This window comes from Hylobates moloch, unplaced genomic scaffold (assembly GCF_009828535.3).
Source record: "Hylobates moloch isolate HMO894 unplaced genomic scaffold, HMol_V3 SCAFFOLD_3, whole genome shotgun sequence".
Classification (NCBI taxonomy): Eukaryota; Metazoa; Chordata; class Mammalia; order Primates; family Hylobatidae; genus Hylobates; species Hylobates moloch.
Window position 1 is genome coordinate 3784773 of NW_026652278.1, and position 22312 is coordinate 3807084.

The following is a 22312-nucleotide window of genomic DNA, read 5'->3' on the forward strand; positions in this document are numbered from 1 at the left end:
GGCTGGCATTTCCTCAACAGCAAAACATTCCTTCAACATGCACAGTTTTTAAGTCTCAAACAAAAATAGCTATTAAATTAGGAACGTTAGGCTTAGTAGAGGGTAAAGCACACAGCAAAAGCATTTATAAGAGTTACATCCATTTTGATAAATTCCTTTAGAACAATAATTCTCAGAAACAGGGTATGTGTGTGTGTGTCCCCATGCTAAGGTTTTAGTGTATCTTGAGGAGGGGTAAGAAGTATAAAAATTTGTAGGTTGAATATTATAAATGAAATTTCTAGAGGATTCTGATATATACTCCCCCAACCCCATTGAATGAACTGAGATATGAGTAACTTGAAAAAGGGAAGTGCTTGAATGAATCATCGTTGAAACTTTAAAAACTCTCCCCTAGCCCAAAATGTTGTTCATGGTATAAAGAGCAAGAAAGTACTCACGACAATTGCTAGGTAGGAAACTGCATAATAAAATATGAAACAAGGAACTAAGACACAATCTGAACCTCAGGTTCTTTGGCCTGTGAAATTCACCAATATGCCAGACTACAGCTCGTCAGCCAAGCTCAGGAGCTGAGAGTGCCGTGCTCCGCTGTTACTGGGCTGGCCTGGCCAGGCAGTCCACGGGGCCAGCCCGGGCAGGCACAGCCCGGACAAACCAGGAGAGCTCAGGGCGCCTAGGGGCTCTGCGGGCATGCCCTACTGAAATGAGGCTTTTGGATGCTGGGGCTGCGAGCCCCCAACCTGGAGCAGCTCTCAACAGCATTCTGGATTATCTGACATTCTTGTTCTGCTGAGGGGCTGGAGGTGATGCAGGTATTCAAATGAGCCAGGACGGGTGACGGGAGCCCACTCACTGGGAAGGGAACCGCATCAATGGGGACTTCCCATGAAAGCCAGGCCGTGTGCCGGCAGATGAGACCCTGGGAACTAGTGGCATGCTCCTCCAGACAGCTCTGAAAGGGGAGGACATTGGCGGGGATCTGGTCTTCTGGACCCACAGGGGATGGGTTCTTGGGGGCAGGGCTGGTATAAGTAAATGTCCCCAGTGCAGAAGACCCCTCACCACCTCCATCCCCGCCAGCGCTCACTCCACCCTTGTTTCACACACATCCTGCACTTTCACTGATCCCTGCCCTATTTTTACTTTTAAACCGTCCAGCTTTTCTCTTTGTGTCAAGTTTCTGAAGCACAGAAATGCAATGGGTTTTCCTCTTGGTGGTAGAAATGACAAGTGTTCCTGGTGGCGGCCCCGGTACTCATTCCAGACATCGGACAATCCTACTGGCCGCCTGGAAATCTGTGGGCCTGCCATCCACTCTCAGCTGTGGATGGGCTCTTCTTCTTTTCACCTTTCCTGGTGAAGGTTCCAGAAGGCCACAGATCTTGGTTTCCACATTTGCTGTACAGAAAAGGAGCACAGCAGCTCTAAGGCTGAACGAATTACATTTTTACCAGCTGTTTTTTCCACTTAAGTGCAGTGTTGTTAGCTTGTTCTAATCAATAAACGGGCATCGGAAGAAGGTTTACAAACCTTCCAGCTCCACCAGGTAATATGTCAGCAAGGTCAACAATATTTATGAGCCCTCGTTTAAAATCAAGGGGAACAGCGGTGGCTGCCCAGAGGTGGCTGCAAATGCATCTCCTATTTTAGCTATTCTCTTCTCTTTCAATTGGTAATTTTTTTTTAAGTTCAGGGAAAATATCGGTACAAAGTGCTGAAAGGACAAAGCCTGCATGCTGCCGTGATCTATGTGGAAGCTACGAGAAAAACATCCCCTCTTGGCTGCAGCGCCTCTGTAGAAAAACTCAGGCTGGATCACGACTTATAAGGCACATTTTAAGAACACCCAAATGGGCCCTAGGACCTCTGGGTGAGGAGTGCCAAAGTGCCTCTTTCCAGGGGAGGCCGCCTACTTGGGCACCCATCGGGGTGGGCTCTTTCCTGGAGTAGGTGAGTAGGCAGCAGGATGGGGTTGTGGGGGTGCTGGATGAACCTTGGCTTGGCTCTTCAAGAAGGATTTCTAATCTTAAAGGGCTGGCTCTGGTGAGGACCTAAGTAATGATGCTGCTCTATTCTCCTCTCCTCCCTCGTCATCCTCTCCCAGGACATGCGCCTTCCAGGACCCACGCGGTCTCCACTGGAAGCACCAGCAAAGAGGGCCTGTCTTCCAGGACACGGTGGGAACCTTAATGAATTCACCCTGAAGGCCCTTTCCCTTAACTCTGGGGCAGGGCTTTTGTTAGAGGCCCTTTTGAAACGAGGAATTCGATGGAGACAGAAAAATACAAAAATATGAATCCTTTCTGAGGCTCTGTAACAGAAGTTACAAAAACTTACTTCTACCAGCAGGTGTTAAAAAATGGAGATTTTACTGCTGTCATGCAACTGGATTTCATAGCTATAAGCCAATAGCTGTGATGAAGGAATTATTAAAGTGTTAAATATTTCATTTAAAAGGGAACATCACAGTCACTTTACAAAGAAAACTCAGAACTCGTCCGTTGAACGCCTTCAACTGTGAGAAGGCTGGGGTCCCAGCTAGGCTTCCCACAGTCTTGCATGGGCAGCCCCAAGGCCTGGTCCCCCCTTGGCAGGAGCAGAAAGGCCCGGGTATCAGGCCCTCCCTCAGCAGCCTAGGGTCAGCCACACCTGCTGGCAGGGTCTCCGTGGGTGGGAGGGCTCAGGGACCTGAGGACGTGCCCAGATTGGTTCTGTATCTGAAAGTCCATCCTTGCTTTCCGTAGGTCTGCTTTTCTTGAACTCACTGTAAAAAGCCGCTTTCGGCAAACTAGGGTAGAAAGGATTTCTTGTTGTAGCTGCATTGACCGCTGACCTCTACAGCTTCTCCAGGAGGCACATTATATAAAGAAGCTAGACATTTTCATAAATAAACACTAAGAAATCAGAGAGGGTTCAGAGAAAAGTTTAAATGATATTTCATCATAAAAGAAAAAAGTAAAAATGTATTTCAGAAATAATGGCTTCATTAAATAAGTATTTCTTGAGGAAAAATGAATTGGAAATAAATACAAAGCTGACCCTTGCAAGAGGCTTACGGGAAAAAATTACCTCCTTAAAAAGCTACGCCGCATGACAAGATGCTAGGCCTCGGTCACACAGTAGCTAGAAAACGGATTTTGTTGACACTTTAAAAAAACCAGAATAGCAAACCAAAAAAGCCAAAAAACCCAAAACCAAGAAAACTTTGACTAATTTTATTTTAGGAAATGACCTGACTAAAACAACACTTGAACGAGAAATTAGAATATGCTTCACTGGACAGCTCAGCTTTCCTCTTAATCCCTTCAGCAGAACAATGAGGCTTCCTTCCAGAGCCTCAGCGCCCTCGCACTGGGAAATCCCACCTGTCCCAGCCCCACAATGAGGCAGCCCCGGGGACCTCCAGACACCTGGTCGGGAAAGGCAGCTTCACTGTCCCTTGGCAGAAATACTCCAACAGCTACCTAGTTACTAACCTGTCTTTGGAAATACCCCAAGACAAGAAGTTGAACCATCTGAAATTTCTAGTATTTGATAAGTTTTAACCTAAAAAATAGCAATTTCATATGGTTCAAAGTAACGCATATTTTTGTGGTTAGCCTTAAAAAGCAAATCACAAACAGCATGTTCATTGCAGAGAGGAATCCTGGAAGGCGAGGTGGTACTGCGAAGAGGCGGTGTGCAGGAGAGAGGGTCTTTCAGCAGCAGGACAGGCCTGAGGAAGGGATGAGGGCTTGGTACTGTGCAGTCAGAAGTTTTACCAGCCAGGCCTTCAGAAAGAAAGGGTCAATGTGCTGGAACTCAAGGGTGGGCTCACATACAATCACGTTTTTTAAAATGTTGACATATATAAACCAGGTTGAAATAGATAAACCTGGTCTCAATCTCAGAAGTGAGACTATGGTGAAAAATGATATGCAACAGTATGTTAAACATATACAAAATTAAAATGCACAGAAAAGGGAATTGGTCCAGGAAACATTCATTCCACATTACAATGGACCCACTCCTCTCAGTCTGCAAAGCAGGTTGATTTCTGTTACTCCACAGCTTCCAGGCAGCTCTGAGATGTCAAAAGACTTTTCCTCTAAAAGACCTACCCACTCACTGTTGATTTCACTGACGTTGAGATACAACCTGGACAGAGAGCAAACCAAACTCATGCCAGACAGAAAGGGGCGTCTCCACATCTGGGAGAACCAATTAACTCCCTGTTAGCAACCATCCACCATCCACCTCCCCTTCTTCAAACAGTAAAATCCATATACCTGGCCCCTGCCCAGGACTAAACGATTGAGCTAAATGTTAAAAACCTGGCTTGCACATGCTGTGGTGGGGAATCCCAGCCCCCACAGCAACCACTAACCAACTGCAGGCAGGCCTGGCCCAGGGGACTCCAGCCCCCACCCTCGAGAGAAGGCCCTCAGTGCAGCACCCTGGGTCTGCAGCCAGCCTCAGAGTTCCTAGAACACCAAGAGAGAAGGATGTGAGAGGCTGTCGCACTCCCACCCCAAAACTTTGCTGGAGTGGACCTCGTCCCAGCTAGAGGTATCTACCCGCACTGTAGGGCTTTCCAAAAGGGGCAGGGCCATGGGGGGGCCAGATAGCCTTTACCAGTATCCTAGCGGCTACTCTGAGGTCTTCCTGGTCACCAAGACCTATTATGACCTGCCAGCCCAGGAAGCAGCCTGGCCTGGTGTAGGCTGAAAGCCAGGGAGGCAGGGGTAGGTGTGGCCAATCCCAACTCTGCTTAAGCACTAGGGAATTGACTGAGGAGCCCCAGGGGCCCGCCTGTCCTCGGCTCTAGGAGCAGCAAACACTGCCATGGGCAGAAGTGAGGGGGAAAAGGCTCAGCGGGGGTTCAGTGCTTGCAGGGGTGGTTTGGAGAGTGTCTGATTATTTCTAGTGCCACCCTCCTTGCTGGCCTGGAGTTCCTGTCAGCAGCTGCAGAGGCCTCCTCCTCCTGTTCTTCCTGGCCTGTCTGGTGAGACCAGGCCAGCAGGGTCTAGCTCCATGGCCAGGACCACCATATGACTTGGAGAAAACTAACGATTTTCACGGAACTTTTGCCTCTACGTTTTTCATGAAGTTGCACAACAAACCTTAGGTAAACTTCAGGGGTTTGCAGGCTCGTTCTCCCAGCCGCCATACGATTATGCAGATACCTCCTGCCCTGGTTTTATAAAAGAACTTTTCTGTCTGGAGACCTTACATTTCAACTCACGTATTTGACAGGCTTAAAGAGAAAAAAAGCCTGCTGGGCAGCTCTTCAGCCCTGCTCCTCCTGGCAGGCGAACCCCAAACAGAGATCGTATAGACAAGAGTTCACCACTCTAAGATCCCCAAGCCCCAACTTTAATAAACAAAACCAATCTCTGACTTCCTTCGGCCATTCAGCAACATCCTGCCCGGTGCCCGGCCCGTCAGGTGCACAGTAAGCAAGGTCCCCCACACCGTCTAATTGGCTCACTGGCTTGTGGTGCTGGGGAGAGGTGGGCCCCTAGCTGGCGGCAGCTCAGGAGGCTTTGGTAGTGCCTTTGTCCTGGCAGCGGCCCATTGGTGGGCACAGATGATGAGAGGTTTCTTGGACGTTTGTGGTTCCATGTAAAGGCTCACCCACTCTAGCTTCCTACCCGCCCATCCTAGAGATCCCCACTGAACCCTTCTGGAGACAGTTCTATATGACTCAGAGGACAGCAAGGCGCCTGGTTCATTATAGCTGCACAGTTTCAGTTCCTTATGCACAAAACGTGCTCATGACTTCATCTGTTCGCCTGTCTGACTTGTTTAGGGAACTCAGGTATTAGCCCAACCTTCAGGGGTTTCTTTACCTGCTTCCCCCGAAAACTTCTCTCCATTTTCAAGTTTGTTTTGTGCTGAGAAGCACCGCAGCAGTTAGAATACTGTTAAGCTTACCCAGCAAATCCGATGTGAAATTCAAAATTGCTTTAAATTCACATCTAAAATCTCAAGGTAATTTTCCCCCTTTAAGGATATATAAGTGTACAACTCCATATATACATCACATATGAATATGTGTTCATTTATACACAAAAGTGATTATGAAAAACTCACTATGCAAAATAAATTTCTGGCATGTGTCTGGAATGATTTTAGTTGCTGTAATTAATTTCTGTATTGAGCAGAGCCAAACACAAGCTTTAAAAGAAATGTCTGGGAAATGTTTTAGGTTATCACAAGCCTTAAGCAGGCTACATACAGGTAAATTCTCAAGCTATCTCTTAAGAAAGAATATATCTAACTCTGGTACATTTGAGAAATTAAATGTAAAATTATCTGAGAAGCTCCAACGCTGCTACCTGCTATGATGTAAGTGTCACCGACAGAGTGTATGGAAATAGCTAAATGTCCACGCACAAGTCTCGTTTTCTGTGCTGTTGGCAAGCAGATAGTTGAAGTTCACAATAAGCTTATTGAAAAATTTACTGCCATTCAGATGTGTTCCTATTTAAACCTTTCAGCCAGCGAGAGTCAAGAGTCGATCTGCATGCATCATTTTTATTGCCTTTGCCAAGAATTATGCGACCCTGTGCCAAAACTAACACAAGCGTTGGAGTGGGTGGAGGCGGCGAACCCCTGTCCCTCCAGCTCAGCCAAACGCTGTCTCTGTTCAGCTGATGTAAAAATACCAAGTTGGTATACTCAATAAAATGAACGGTGATGTCAGCGATCGTTAATAAGTCAAGCTCCCCAAAGGAAACACTGCAGATGGCTTAGTTACTGACCTTGCTGGAAAACGGGATGGTGAAGAGCCGGCACGGGGAACTCTTCAATAGCCTCAGGCTGGTGGAAATAGGCATTCAGCCAGGCTGCGCACTGCATCAGGGGCTCCGGACCTCCAAGAACTGCAGTAGGGGCTGGGACCTCCATAGCACTGCAAAAGTGAGAACAGGGGCTTAGTAAACCTCTGGGCCCTGCCTCCACACATCGGAAAAGGAAACACCTACTGCATCTAAACGGGCAAACACCTGTGGCTGCTTCACGGGCACACGTGTCTCAACTAGCTGTGCGGCAGAAAGGGGGACCGGAGAGGCAAGGACGCACCGAGGCCCCGTACCCACTCTCCACCTTCAGGCCTCCCAGGATGTGCGCTCTGAGGGTCTGCATCACAGCGCAAGGCAACCCAAGTGACAGTGTCCCTTTGTAAGACTTAGATGGCACGGCTGCACCTAAATCAAGCACTCACTATCGAAAACAGTTTCCAGAAATATCGACAGTCATTAGACTGCACCACACAGCCCACCCCACCCCGACTCCAACAACGCAAGGCCACATCCACGTGTCCTGCCTCCTCCGTGGCTGTGTGCTGTGTTCAGGGGATTCCTCAGGGTTGACTTTCAGTCCTCTGATTCCCAGGCTCCAGAGGGTCTACTCTGTGTTTCCTTCATCGGCGAGTCTGTCCTCTCGGGGGCAGCCCTGTGCCTCGTGTACCTGTGTCTACTTGGTTCTTTGTCAAACCTTCCTGGTGTTTGTTTGTTTTGAGACAGAGTTTTGCTCTTGTTGCCAAGGCTGGAGTGCAATGGCTCGATCTCGGCTCACTGCAGCCTCCACATCCCGGGTTCAAGTGATTCTTTTGCCTCAGCCTTCCTAGTAGCTGGGATTACAGGCGCCTGCCACCACGGCCAGCTAAGTTTTTGTATTTTTAGTAGAGACGGGGTTTCTCCATGTTGGTTTCATCACATTGGCCAGGCTGGTCTCGAACTCCCGACCTCGGGTGATCCGCCCGCCTGGGCCTCCCAAACTGCTGGGATTAAAGGCATGAGCTACCGCGTGGCCCTCTTGGTTCTTTCTGGCCACTCTCCTCCCTTTGATCTCCTGCAGCTTGAACCTGTACCTCTGGGAGTCGCTTCAGACTGTTTTGTGGCTGCTTCTGTTTGGGGTGTTCATTCTTCTGTGGCTTCGACCTGGTGGCCCCTCATGGAAAGGATTCCCCATCTCCAGCAGGGGTGGATTTTCTGGGGCTGTGTTCCACGGACTGAGGACATGGCCCCGAAGGGGAGGTCTCCCGCTGCCACCTGGGGCCGTGGAGTGCATGACACATCCCGTTGTGATTTCAAGTGCTGTGGACCCCCATGGGAAGCCCTGACCCTGGGTCCGATTTTTTCAGGTGACTCCCTTCCTTCCTTCCCTGCCTCTCAAGGCCCCAGACAAATGGCATGCTTCCCCAGGACTTCCCAGGCTTGGAGCACGGAAGTTTTCTAGTTTCCTTTTGCAGACAGTGCTGCTCCTCAGGCTTCTGTGAAAAGGTGGGAATCATCACCGCATTGTGGATGCTGTGGACGCACAGCTCCCGCGGGCCCTCCACCCTTCCTTCCTGGGCTGCCTCGGGGGGCGTGCGCTGAGATCTACAGAATGTTTCTCCTCGACATACGCATGCTGCTCTGGGAGGGTCCCAATGACGGCTGCACTTGCCTGGACATGTGGCCCAACACAGGCGACTGATGCAGCCAGGAGCACTGTGCTGACTCCGTCCACACAAGGGATGCACGGCCGGTCCGTGGAGAGGAGGCAACAGAGCCATCCTGGGCGTAGGACAGACAGTGTGAACACAGACGCAGAGTGAAGGCCTCGGGGACTGAGACTCACAGAAAGGTGGGCGAGGGCTGCGCGTGTCAGGGCAGGAAGGGCACTTTGTCCTATGAGTGGGGCCCAGTGTGAGTGGTGGGGGCTGGGGGACCCTGGCCAGAGGCAGAAGGCACTGCAGCTGCCCTGAAGCAGGGCTGCAGCAGCAAGAACATGGCAATCGTGTAGGGAAGAGCTGGAGGAGGACCACGAAGCTGGGGTCAGGGATGACTCTCAGCTCCAACCCCAGCCCTGTGTGGATTCGGCCTGTCAGCCCGGCCCTGTGTGGATGGGGCTGTTGCCCTGGCCCCGTGTGGATTCTGCCGGTCTCCTTGGGCCTTGTACGAAGGAGGGCCTGTCTCCCCGGCCCCGTGCAGAAGCGGACCTGTCTCCCCAGCCCTGTGTGGATGGGGCCTGTTGCTACTACTGGCGTCCAGGAGGACCACAGCCCTGGAGCTGCAAATGACCAGCATTTCACGTTGTATCACAGAATTGGAGGCTGTTTTAGAAAAGGAGAGGTAGTCAGAACTTCTTAAAACACCTTCACACGAAGAGCTCAGACGATCTCTGGAGCAATTAGTTCTCGCTTTTCCTGTGAGGTAAAAACCACGCTTGTACAAATCTGAATAAAGTCAAAAGTACATAATGAGGCAAGAGATAAAAGGAAGCCGAACACCTTCCTTATAGTTAAACAGGTTTACTCTCTTATGCAGTTAAAGCGGAAATAAAGATAACTATAGCTTACACGTCTAGTTAAACAAACACAGCCTTTCGTGTATTGGGTTTGTATTAAAGATGATACAAATTACTTTGGCTTAAAGTGTCCTGTGGGCGGAAATACCCTGGCACTTCCATTCAGAAAAGAAACCAGGGCCTCAGCAGCAGAAACTTCTTTTGCATTCCATCTGGGATACTCACATTTTAACAAGAGACAAACACGGCAAAGCTGGGATCTAAAGTTCCGGAGCTTCTGCCTGAGTAAATGCCTGTGGTGGCGTTTCCATTTCCCCAGAAGACAGCAGACATGCCCAGGGGCACACACGGCCGTGGGCCTGCATCTGCGACAGCTACAGTGCGTGGTGACACCATGGCCAAGCCCATGGGGCAGCAGGGAGAAGCTAAGGAGAGGCGCAGAACTGCACCCGTGTTGTTATTTTCATGTGGAGCCGTGCTTGCCTTCCATTGCTGGGGGAGATGTGGGGGAAAGAGACCCAGTGAAGGGTGTGTCCAGGGTTGCTTCGCTTTGAGGTCCTGCAGGTGCAGAAATGTGCATGTCATCCGACAGCAGGGGTGGCGATGGAAGACCTTGGGCCAGTCTCACACGCTGTCCCGTGCTGGAGGCTGGGTCTCCGGGCTGGAGCATTTTGTGGGTGTAAAAGTCTCTGCTGAGATCCTCGGGTCTTTCTAAATACGGATCTTTTTGGGTGAGATGCACACAGGGGCCCCCAAACACTGTTTTTCATGGTGGAGCAGGAGGGTGGTCAGAGGTTTCCAAGCACACAAATCCTGACGGCTTTAAGGAATGAGCCAGAGAATGAAGGGAAAAAGAAGGAAGCTCACTAGCATGACCGACAGCCATGGACAACTGAGATCAGCAGTTGGGCCTGAGAACCAAGCCCAGCAGAGCCGGCTAGAGTTGGCAGACCCCATGGACACTGTGGCCAGACAGAACAGGCCCCGGCCTTCTCCAAGCTGCCGCCTTACCCAGATCCCTGCCCGAGGGAACTCACGCAGACAGTGCCCTCATTCAGCCCAGTACCCTCAAGACACAGGTTGAGGTCTCCACGGCCCAAGCCACTGCCTGGAAACCCTTGTCAGTCCCGTCACAAAGAGGCCCTGGGGGAAGCCGGGCTCACTCTGCAGGCAGAGAATGGGCCTGCCAAGCAGGGCAACGAAGTGGCCTCTCTCAGTTTCCTTGGGGGATGGAAGTGCTGCCTTCTCACTGCCCAATTTCCTTCCCCGTTAGTGAGGTCTGGCCATGGAAAGGAGAACTTCTGCTTGGCTTAAATATTATTCAATTTCAGAGACACATCTTCAGTCATTCGATTCTTGCTCTGCTCTTTGCTAACCGAATAAACAGTGTACTGATGCTATCTAAGAACGATGGGGAAATATGTAATGTACTTTGCTGTCCTGATCCCCGGGGAAGGCAGCAGAACAGAGGGGTGGAAGTGCCGTGCAGCGAGGGTTAGCCCCAGCTCCCTCCCGAGTGACACACAGCTGGCTGCTGTCAACCACCACTGCCCAGACAGGAAGAGCAAGTGTGATGGGGCCCATGTGCCCCCACCTTCAACTGGGGAAACAAGACCCCTGATCAAGCCACCTGGGCCTGGCACCTCCTGCAGCAAGAGCTCAGCTGACGTCTCCTTCAGGGTCCGAGGGATGGGACAGGAAGGGGCTGAGGTGCTGGGTGAGGGTCTTGTCTCCTGCACTGCCTCTGCTGGCGTCATGAGCTGGCGTCCGTGGTGGCACCTGGGGCTGCAGAATTTGGACTCCGAAACGAAGGTGCTCACCCGGCGGGGATGGGGTGGAGAACAGGGGCTGCCATGTCAGTGGTGGGTGAGTTGCAGGGCCCCTGGGTAAGACTGGGATGTGGGACTGGTTGGCAAGGCAAGCACCTCAAGGTCAGGGTTAGTCTTCAGGACTTGCGGGGTCTCGCTGGCCATCACACCCCGCAGATGGGGTTTCTCAGGGAAGCGAGGGTACGCCGTGGGAGAGGGGGCCTTCTACCACGAGAGCTGGGGGGTTCTGTGCCCCCAACAACTGCTCAGACTCCAGAGTTAGGATTCCTTCCTCAGCACCCCCAGGCAAAACGGGGTGCACTCCGGCAGGCCAAGCCTCTGCCCACGCGGGCGTCCTTCTCTCATGCTGCTGGGGGAATTGAAATGTGAGCTGGCTTTCCTAGCATTTCTCACTCTTAAAAGGATATTTGAAGAATTTTTATAGTAGTAAAATTCATCTTAAATTGATTTTTTATGCTTCTGCTAAAGATCTCAACCTCTGATTTACTCTGTAGCTCTCCTTTTTAACTCTTTCTCTATTGGCATTAGATAACTATTCATGGGTGAAATGTAATTAAACAGCTTTGATTCTGAAGCAAGGATTTATGATACTACATTTAAAATGAATGGCATTAAACACACACATAAAACCAGATTTTTAAAGCCATGACACAAATTTCCATTTCTATATTAAAATGAAATTTATTCTCCTGCCCTGCCCTCTCCTCCATCCCCGCCGCGCTCGGCCCTGGAAGAAGAGCTGGGGTGACAGCCTCTCTCTCGACGGCGCTTATCACGGGGGAGTTCCTCAGGCTTCCCCGCTGGCAAACCCTGAAACACCAACAATTACGGGCTCCGTAGCCCACGCTCATGGAAATCCCACAACCCGGTCTTCCCCAGGGGCCCTGCAACTCACCCACTACTGAAATGCCGGCCCTGTGGTCCGCCCCATCCTCGCCGGGGGAGCACCTTTGCTCAGAAGCCCAAATCCTGCAGCTCTGGGTGCTGCCACAGACTCCAGTTCACGATGCCAGCAAGAGCCAGTGCAGGAGACAAGACCCTCACCTGGTCCTCAGCCCCTTCCTGTCCCATCCCTCAAACCCTGCAGGAGATAAGACTTTTGCCTGGCACCTCAGCCCCTTCCTATCCCATCCCTTGAACCCTGCAGGAGACAAGACCCTCTCCCAGCATCGGTGGGGAAACGCTCAGAGTCCATCAGAGTCGCGCCTCCCCCAGGCTTCTCCCAGGACATCACGTGTCACCCACAGAATAGTCTCGAGGCAAATATCATGACACTGGTGCCTTTCACTTTCTTTGACTTGGCACGAGAGGACGGTGGCTGGTGGGCGAACAAGAAGCCCAGCTTTGCTGGGCATGGGTACATGTGATAACAGGGCATCGGGCACCTTAACACAGCAAAGCTAGAGCCATGTGGGCCTGGCTCAAGGATTTAAGAAAAACACAACTGTTGGCAATGCCAGGGGTTCCTTAAAATCAAACAGGACGACACTGACCTGTCCTGGGTAGAAGCTCCCAGGGCTGCAGCAGACTGGAAGGCCCCAGTGATATTCTCCCGGATTTGCCATCTGTGGGAAGCGCCCCAACCCATTCCCCTTCCACAGGTTGGGAAAACAATGTCCCAGTGATGAACTGCCTTGCAGATTTGTTTTGATTTAAATCTCCTTCCCTTCAACCCAAACCACAGCACAGAAAGGTGGTTAGAATGTTCCAGCACAAACTCATATGAGCACAGGAGCTATTCCAGGGAAAAGTGTCCTCCCTACCTGCAAGAAGCTTCCTTTCAAGACACTGATATTAGCAAGAACATGAAGGAAGAGTAGCAGCGACCCACCTGAGGCACAGCGGAGCTGGGGGCGATGAGAGAAATTTAAGGGAAATGGCCCCTGTTGGACACGGGCTTCCTTTGACTGTGTGGGAATCCCATCTGGCCACAGGCAACGGGTAGAGGAAGCAAGTGCCCCAGGAGTCTTGATCTCAGCCTAGCTCGGCACGAAGAAAGCAGAAAGCAGAAGGCAGGAAGAGTGAGTGTTCCTGGTACCATGGCTTCCAGGCTCTTCCCAGTTTAGAGTGCTCAACATTCTAAAACTCGACCAGCCAGCTGGGAGATTTGGGTATTCAGATTTTTGGGTGCCTTAAGATTCCACTGGCAGTAGAGAATCACTAAATGCCCATTTCTGAATGAATTCTACTCCCCAGAGACATTAACACTTGATGTACTTGGATTGAATCCTATTTGATGTAAGAAAATTGGCCAAGAGTTCTTCATAAGTTACTCACATCTGAGGCACCATCGGGCTGACCGTGGGACACTCCAGATGGGGAGTGCTGTGTACCCTCTGCCTCTCCTGTGACCCGAACACCTCCTCTCTCCACGGATGACGTTTTCATCTTATCGTTTGGGAATGCTACCTGGCCACCCTGGAGGGTCACCCAAGGAAAGAGTTCGTTCCAAAGACAGGTGCTCCTCTGAGTTCCTCTGGAATCTGTCAAGGTGCCGAGCTTGGATGCAAGGCTTCCACGGGGCTGTGAAGGAGGCTGCACGGAAACCCGTGGGGACCTGAAAAGCTTTTAGTGGCCTCGCCACACACAGCATTTTAGACGTTCAGGTGACGATCAACATTTTCCAAGCCCAGCTAGTAAGCACCCTACCTCCTCTGGCTCCCAGAACCTGGTGTGGAGGGCAAGGGGAGCCTTCGGGACTGAAGGGCAGAGCAGCAGACTCCGGGGTTCATGTAGTAACATGCCTTCAGCCAAAGATTATCCACGCTGCATGCAGACTCTTGCTAAATATCACTGGTAAATGCACAATTATGTCCCATTTAGAAGATCTCTAGCAGAGTGTCTTGTGTTTGATGGATTTGTCCTGCATTTAATTATAACTTCCTGCTAAAGCTCAGATGTTTTCTTTCAGGGGTAAGATTGAAGAAAATAAATAAACTATGCTACCTGCTCTCAGTAAAGATCATTTTATTTTAAACAGGAGGCTGAATAAAACCTTTTGACTCTACATTTCAGACAAATGCAGTGGCTTAATTTCATTCAAGCATTTACTGAGGATCTGAAATGCATGCGGTTGGTGGTGAGAATACTGACTCAGGGCTGTCCCTTCCTCTGGAGTTGACAGCCGACTGCGCAGGAAGGGAAGGTGAAGGTCAAACATACAGGTCAACATCAGAAACAGCACTTCCGCCTTCCAATGGCCCCGATGTTTCATGGAGTCCCCGAGGAGGCTGTGAAGGAACATGACAGTGACTGCTCCGTGGCTCTGCCTGGTGGCCAGCAACTGTTTGGGCACTATGACCATGCACATTTGACAAGGCGCATGCAATTATTTGAATATTCTATAGTTATTTTAGGAAACTGAGTAGAAACAGGGAAAATTAAAAGTGCTGATGTTAGTATAGGAAACATGGATCTCAACAGTGCAACTGTGGCAAAGATAAAAAACAAATGGCACACCAACGGGTTCATGACAGACACAACCGCGGCCTCGCTGGTCTTGAGCTGCCATTGCTAATGACGATGATGATGGCACTGACCACACACTGTGGGCTGTCCCCAGTGATTCATGTGCTACCCTACTGATTTCTCATGCAACCTCAAGAACAAGATGTGTTCAACTATGAAAGGAAAAAGTGAATAAACACGCACGAAGCATCAAAAATACACTTAAGTTTATGTAACAAACAATGACAGGTATGAGTAATGTATTTTTTTTTAAACTTTCTGGTACAAGAGGGCCTCCCACTTATCACAGGTGAGTCTACTGATTGACTGTTATGTGTTTAGTTGTGGGGTCTATTTTAAAGATGCATTCTGTACAAAAGGACATCATATAAGACAGGGAAGTGAGTGATGAGCACAGCCCATTCCTAGTGCAGAAGTAAACAGGAGGTCTTCCTGGAGAAGGCCGTGTTCCATGAGTGCTTGCAGGAGGGCTATGAGGAGCTCTGGCTGTCAAGTCAGCAAATCTTTACTGCACTTTTACTGTGTGGTTCATAATAAAGATGGACATAAATCTCACTCCTTGCCTTCATGCCTTCAACCCCGTCCCAAAATGAATCCTATGTTTATGATCCTATCATAGGCCACCAACGGGCTCGTGTACCAACGTCAATAATGTGAAGAGCAGAAAGAGGCCATTTAAAATGAAGTTAGCTTCCAAGTTACTTTCTGGGTGGTCGTAGGTATCTTGCTAAAACTGGATACCGATTTTTAACCGGCGTCCTATGCCCTCAATATTTGGGGCTCAAATTAATGTCAGATCCTAAACAAAACCACAAAGGTATTTACTATAGTATTTTAAAACACCCACCAAAAATACAGAGAACACTTTATGTAAATTTTCAACTCTTCCCCATAAGAACTATATATATTTTTCTTTTTAAAAATAATTGATTCTTAAAAATACAGGAAATAATGAAAATATTTTTAAAAGACAACTTAAAGAGTATACTTGGCAGATCAGAAAGCCTTAAAAAGCCTATTTACTTTCCCCCCCTAAATGTTCAAATCATTAAAAGGAAAACTGTATTTTATCAACATTTTAACATATCATTAAAAGTCTCTACTATTTGACAGATGAAGATAAAAACACCCCAAAACTATAGATGAATGATCAGGTCCCTAAAGATTCCAAAACAATTACAGGATGCAGAGCAATCTAGTTAAATTTTATTCAAAAGCTTACTGCACTTGTGTTTTCTTTTATTTTTCTATCAAGAAGCCCATGAGGCTTAAGCACAATTCATTATGTATGAGACCCCACTTGCGGTGCTTGACTGTTGATTAATAGCAAAGTTTGCTGTATGTACATTTGCAACATTAGATGCATACAATATGCTAACTTATTCTTTCACTGAAACTAATTATTTACAAAAATGACTACGTGAGACTACAATTTATTAAATGCATGCATCCAGTCTCAATTTGGCCCCCAAAGACAGCCTGGAATGAAGATCTTTTACTTGATGTGACAACTTCTAGAAACGCTATTATTAATATTGTAAATGTGGCAAATAAAGAGTTCAAATAGCCTTATGTCTGTGTTGCACGTGCCTTCCACCACCGCAGCAGTGAACAGAGCTGCTTTCTAACGTTTTACATACACACGAGGGCACGTTCTTCTTTCCCAGCTTAAATTAGTTTCTTAGAAATGAAGCGTTTGTATATCTGTAAAGATATAAACTTTTAAATAAGAGTCATTCCATTAGTCTAAACAAATTGTTGAAACTTGCACGGGGTAGCTATTTCTCAAAGGATCTTTGAGGCTAGGCAACCGTGCATTATTCAACAGTTCTCTTCCCCAACCCTAGAGAAGAAGCCACATCAATCTATACACAGAGATCAACACTGCATGCCTGGACATGGGCTTCAAATGGGGCATCTGGTCAACCGCTGGTGTCTGTCATGCTAACGCTATGAGGCACACAGCCCAGAGCAGCAACCGCCTGCCCTGAGCACCCTCTGCATTCTGGTCTCTCTCTGCTGGGCCAAACTGCACACCTTGCAGTTTCCTCTTCGGATGCCCTCAAAGCTTCTGTCCTGGCCTTGCCCTGCCCGGCTGAGGGTGGGTGCCCCTGCAGGCCCTGGAGAGAGAAAGAGAGGACTCACTCACTCTTTCCTGCACAGGCCAGACACGGAGAGTCAATGTCCACGTCCACAAGAGAGGACGACAGAGCAGGTGGCTGCTACAGGCTACTGACCGCTTGGTGCCACTGGAGTTTTCCAAGGAAACCCGAGACAAGCACCTGCATCTCAACCAAGAGCCTGCTCTGGGATGTAAGAATTTAGGGGCAGAGAAGAACTGAACCATCAGTGAGAGTAGATGAGACGGGCACAAGATGACTGACTTTGTGTCATGCAATTTCATATCCTCGCTCTCTCAGGAACACAGCCAAGGTTAGCCACAGGCAAGGCGGCTGACTACAGAAGTCCCAGGCGACATGACGCCTCGACGTCACATCTCCATTACACAATATGGCACCTTGGGCAGGGGTACATGAACATGGCTGAGGATCAACACACTCTAGGAAGACAGCTCGAGGTAAGCTCTTCCACAACACTGCACAGCTGCTATTTACTGAGTGCCTAACACGTGCCAGGCATGCCATTACAAGCTGTTCTATTTATTCCTCCCAAAGACCCTTGGGGGAGGTATCATTATCTCTATTTCTAAAGTAGGAAACTGAGGTTCCAAGGTTATGTAATAACAACTTGCCAAACGCATAAAGGACAGACCCAGGAATGGAATGAAAGCTGGACTCCAAAGACCTTAGTCTGCGGCATCTCCGTGGAATTGAAGCACTCCGGCTCTCGTCTTTGAAATGGAAGCCAGTGGTCACTCCTCATCATGACAAGTCCACATGCCCACATGCTCTGCACTTGATGGCATATATTCTACATAGAATAGCATTTTGATTTACTTTCTTTTACTTTAAGGTTACTTCTGTGATCTCTTCCCCAATCCACAGGACAACAATCCAGGCCCACTGCCCCATTATTCAAAGACAATGGGAATGTGAGTATCCAACCTACTTTCTGTTACACTCCAGAAGCTTCCAGAAAGAGAGACTAGGTGTCCACATCACAGAGTCTTAAGCTCCCAGACAGCTGCCCAACTGCTCTTAAAGGAAGGTCAGATTTACATTTAAACACATCAGTGACCTGTCCACACAACACACATCAGTATTCCACATAGGCAGGAGGCCTGGGTCCCAGAATGCCCCCCGGCCTGCCATGTCCCCTGCTGTCAACCCTCCAGAAGCAAGGCCTGGAGTGATTCAGGCCACAGCACTGCACTCAATGGTTGATGAATGCACAGGTGAGGTGTGGACTGGGCTGCATAAAGAAGTCCAACAGGGGGCTGCCCAGGAGGGCTGTTCCAGTGAGCCCTGGGACAAACAGCCACGCACCATCCTGGGGCTGGTCCCAACTCTGCCTCCAGCCCTGGGCTCCTACCCAGCACATTCCCAGTGCTCAATCCCTGCCCACTGAGCGAATGGGTAAACAAGACACAAGGGTGCTGAGGCTCCTCCGTAGCATGTGCACTGAAAAAACACCTACATTTCAGATTTCATTTTTCCAATGAATAATTTGCTGAAAACCATTCCCTAGGGGGAAGAAAAACTCACAAAGATTTTCTAAACAGTGAAAGCTACATTTCTCTGCCTTTTCAGATTTTGTAGTGGACTGCAGAATACCAAAGTTTGTGAGAGCGCAGGAAATGGGCATCACTTCCAGTTTTGCTTACTTTGATGGGACTCTGCAGTCGGAACCTGGAAATGCTGCAGGTTTGAAGACACAGAACTTGGTGGGTTCTCCTCTGTGTCTGTTCCATTCCCCACCCCCGATATAAGGCACTCGACTTCATGATGAGATGAAATGAGAAAAATGAAACAAAGCAGCAAATCCTTCAAGCACCACCTTCATGCTGTAACTGTCAATAGTCTGTTGAGTTCCAGCAGCTCCACTCGTTACACTAAAGCATCTATGCTGTACCCTCATTTCTCCTCTAGGCTTCTGGGCCTTTAGGGAGGAGCCAGGCGGTCATTAATAAAGGGGGAGTGAAGAGGCCCCAGTGAGGAAACCTTGCCTCCCCCCATGACACACAGCAGACACCAGCAGGTCCTGGCTGTAGGCATGCCTTCTCATCTACTGGAAACATACCGTAAGACCACAAGGACAAAGCCACTCCTGGGAAATGGAAGCCTGTGGTCACCCCTAACCATGACAAGCCCACATGCTGTCACATGGAACAGCCTGCCCCTGCCCTATCCACCGGACGTGCAAAGGGCCGAGTACTCCAGAAGGATAGCACCTGATAAGGCCTGCAGGCTGTGCCAGAGCTTGGGAAGCCACGCCTGCCCTCTGAGCTCCTCGCCCGCATGACTGTTCCATCTCCCAGGAAGGCAGCGGTTTCTGATTTGTTGTCTCTATTAAAGAACAGGCTTGCTTTCTCCTGTGAGCCCATGCAATGAGAAATAATACTTTTGGTACTAACAGGGCTAAGATGTACCTACCCCTAATTGACACAATTCATCTCCACACAGCTTACAGACTAACTCTGTCATCATGCAATTCAGAAAAAATTATTTTTTGTCTTAGCAAGAGAGTATATCGTAATTTAAATTTAACAATCATAACTAATTGTTCGGAAGACAATGCTTTTCTTTCCAAAAGGCGATGGATTATATGAGGATTGACCTCCACAGGGCTCAGTCCCATTAACTTGTATACTGGGTTCATTAATAAATAATTCTGTCACTAAATTACCTGTCTTGTAAATTGGTTTGTGCAGTTCTAAATAAATAATAGATAGTTCCCTATTATCAAACACAGTGGAGTTTTTAAAAGAAAAGCACAGCTTATAAGATAGTACTGCAATTTTATCCGGGAACAACTTTCTCCAGCTCACTTCATAGAAAGCCCTTGTTTTTCCTGTTGATTGCTGCAGCTGGAACAAGTTAGCTGGTTAGCAGAGTTGAGAATACTGCATTTAATCTCAGACAAGTATCTTGACTATCCATCAGTGGCCAAAAAAATCCTCAGCAACTATTAAATGGACAGTTAATATAATTGTATTTTAAAACACTGAGGTCATATTTAATTTTGAATTGAAACTCTTAAAACACGCTTTCTGGCAAGGATATAGAGTAATAAAACAACGTTAACTACAGAAAGAAATCTAAAACTCACATTATTAAAATAAATCTTTTTTCCAGAGTACTAATATTTGCAAGAAGTAGATTACAAGAAGCAGAAAACATTTGTACTTTTTCAGCAAGTATCGTTGCTGGCACTGAAACTCAGGGTTTTCAGTTGAAAGGATGAAGTCACGCTGGAGGCCAGAGTTCAGATGCTGCCCCCTCCCTTTCTCCTTTGAGCTGGCTGGTCTCCCGGCATCTTCTGTCTTCCTTCCAGGGTGCTCAAACTTGGTTCAGCTACACCCTCAGGTCTTCCAAGCAAAACTCTACCCAGCGAAGAATCCAATTATGTTCCAAAGCAGGAAAGAAAAGTAACTGGGGCTGGGAAAAGTCTCACAAAAACAAACGGGGGGCTGGAGAGTTCTGAGAAGGGAGGGGAGAAAGCATTTTAGCTGCAAAGCTAGCCAAGGAAGATTCCCTTCAGGAAGCACCCATTTCTACTCAATGCAGGCTGGCAAGTCCAATTTTGTATGCCTTTTTCCTCCTCTTCAAAAATCAATACAGCCCTCTGGGAGGCTGTCATGCTGCAGGCAGGCAGGTCTGTGGACCGTAAGCTCCACTCCTAGACCAGGTCTCAGCCTTCCCAGGGGAAGGCAGGAGGTGGTGTCAGGATTTTCCGGCAAAACAATGCAGCATTTATTTCCAGGTGTTCTCTGACGGCCAGGACAAGGAAGAAGCCCCAGCACGCAAACCCAGAGCCAGGGGCAGTATTGCCAGGAGCCTATGCCTTGATTTCACCCCCAACCCTTCAACTGGTACCTCAGAAGAGCAGAGGTGAAAGACATGGAGCCTCCCCCTGAGAAGAGCTTCTGGGAGCTCCAAGGCGCCATTCAACTAAGGCGACCAGCTTTATTTCTGTGGCACCTGACACCCTGGGCTTCCGCCACCCCATCCTGCCAGCCAGCATGTCTTCTCCCTGCTGCCTGGACATGGGGGCCCCCCAGTCCCCAAGGACAGACTGTGGGCCTCAGGCCACCTCATTCTGAGCCACCTGCCCATGGGAACTGTGGGAACTGTCATCACTTTCGGAGTCTCACTTTTTTTTTTTTTTTTAGATGGAATCTTGCTCTGTCGCCCAGGCTGCAGTGCAGTGGCATGATGTCAGCTCACTGCAACCTCCATCTCTCGGGTTCAAGTGATTCTCCTGCCTCAGCCTCCTGAGTAGCTGGGATTACAGGTGCGCACCACCACACCCTGCTAATTTTTGTATTTTTAGTAAAGATGGGGTTTCACCAACATGGTCAGGCTGGTCTCAAACTCCTGACCTTGTGATCCACTCGACTCAGCCTCACAAAGTGCTGGGATTATAGGCTTGAGCCACCACACCAGGCCTCTCCTTCTCTTTTAAGCTCTGGTCCCAAACTGCTACCTGCTTCCCCAGCCAGGCCTCCCCCTGAGCATAGACACACTGACCAAGAGAAGCCTCCACCTGCTGCCTGGACATGCAAGCCCTGCCGCAGCCCACGGCCTGCGAGAGCTAGAGTTATGCTTCCGGCCAACGCTGAACCCTTCTTAGCTTAGACCGGGGTAACCTGGGGATCTTTTGAAAGGAAAGAATTCTTAGATGCTCAAGAAAATTCCAGTTTGAGAAACTTGAAAAAGGGGACTTCTTAAAAGAAAATACCTTTCAATTGCAAATTCATATTACAGAAGTGGCACTGACCTTTATAATGGTGAGATATTCATCTTTAAAAATGTTAGTTGCAATGAAAACACATCTTGGAAAAGTCTCCTAGACCTCACTGATGCCTGGAAATCCTCTACTTGTTTGTATTCGCATTGGTCCTCCCTTCCCTGTGGTCCCAGGTTGGTTAACATGGACTTACAAGACCATCAGACAGGTACAGGTACAAGAATAATCCATCAGAGATTAAAACCTTCTAGGCAATTCCATTTTCCACCATGTGTTAATACTGCACTAAAAGTACATTGCTGGATTTTTCTGGATAAAGACTGGGTGACACTTACTCCTTGCCCTGCTGGGCTTTGCCAGCGAGTGACGTCCACTCTACGGAACTTACCGTGGTGCCGCATCACTGCCCACACTGGGAACGACAGACGAGAGCAATCGCGAGGTCTGGGGCTGCAGCTGAGGGTGGCGGCTCCCTCCAGGCAGGCTTGCATGGACAATGCTCCAAAGATAGCCTGTCTCCCTCCATGTACATGTGAAGTGACCTCAGTTTGTCACTTACAGGCCAGTTTGACCCTCAGAATGCACTCTGAGCTTCTTTCTCCTTCCTTCCACTGCAACCCTGCAGCTGAGGCCCCAGATGCCATGGCCACGCTGGGCCCATGCCACACCCGGACCCACAGGACCTCCTTGCTGCCCTTGCATCCCCATCCCTTGATGATGGGGCCTTCCACATCGCCACTCGGCTCACATCTGTTGCCGCACGGGACTTTCAAGGTGTCCATAGTCAGCATGCCTCCACGTACCAAACTTGGCCCACCATCTGCTTTTGTAACCAAAGTTTTATTGGAACACAGCCATACCCATTT

General features: G+C 49.0%; 1 protein-coding gene across 1 annotated transcript in view; it reads right to left on the reverse strand.

The window, feature by feature from the left end:
- Positions 1-22312, reverse strand: part of MGMT (O-6-methylguanine-DNA methyltransferase) — a 303952-nt gene that overhangs the window by 47260 nt on the left and 234380 nt on the right. Inside the window, exon 3 of the mRNA XM_032175115.2 lies at positions 6750-6898. Within this exon, the coding sequence (XP_032031006.1) occupies positions 6750-6898 (149 nt within the window). The remainder of the gene's footprint in view (positions 1-6749; positions 6899-22312) is intronic.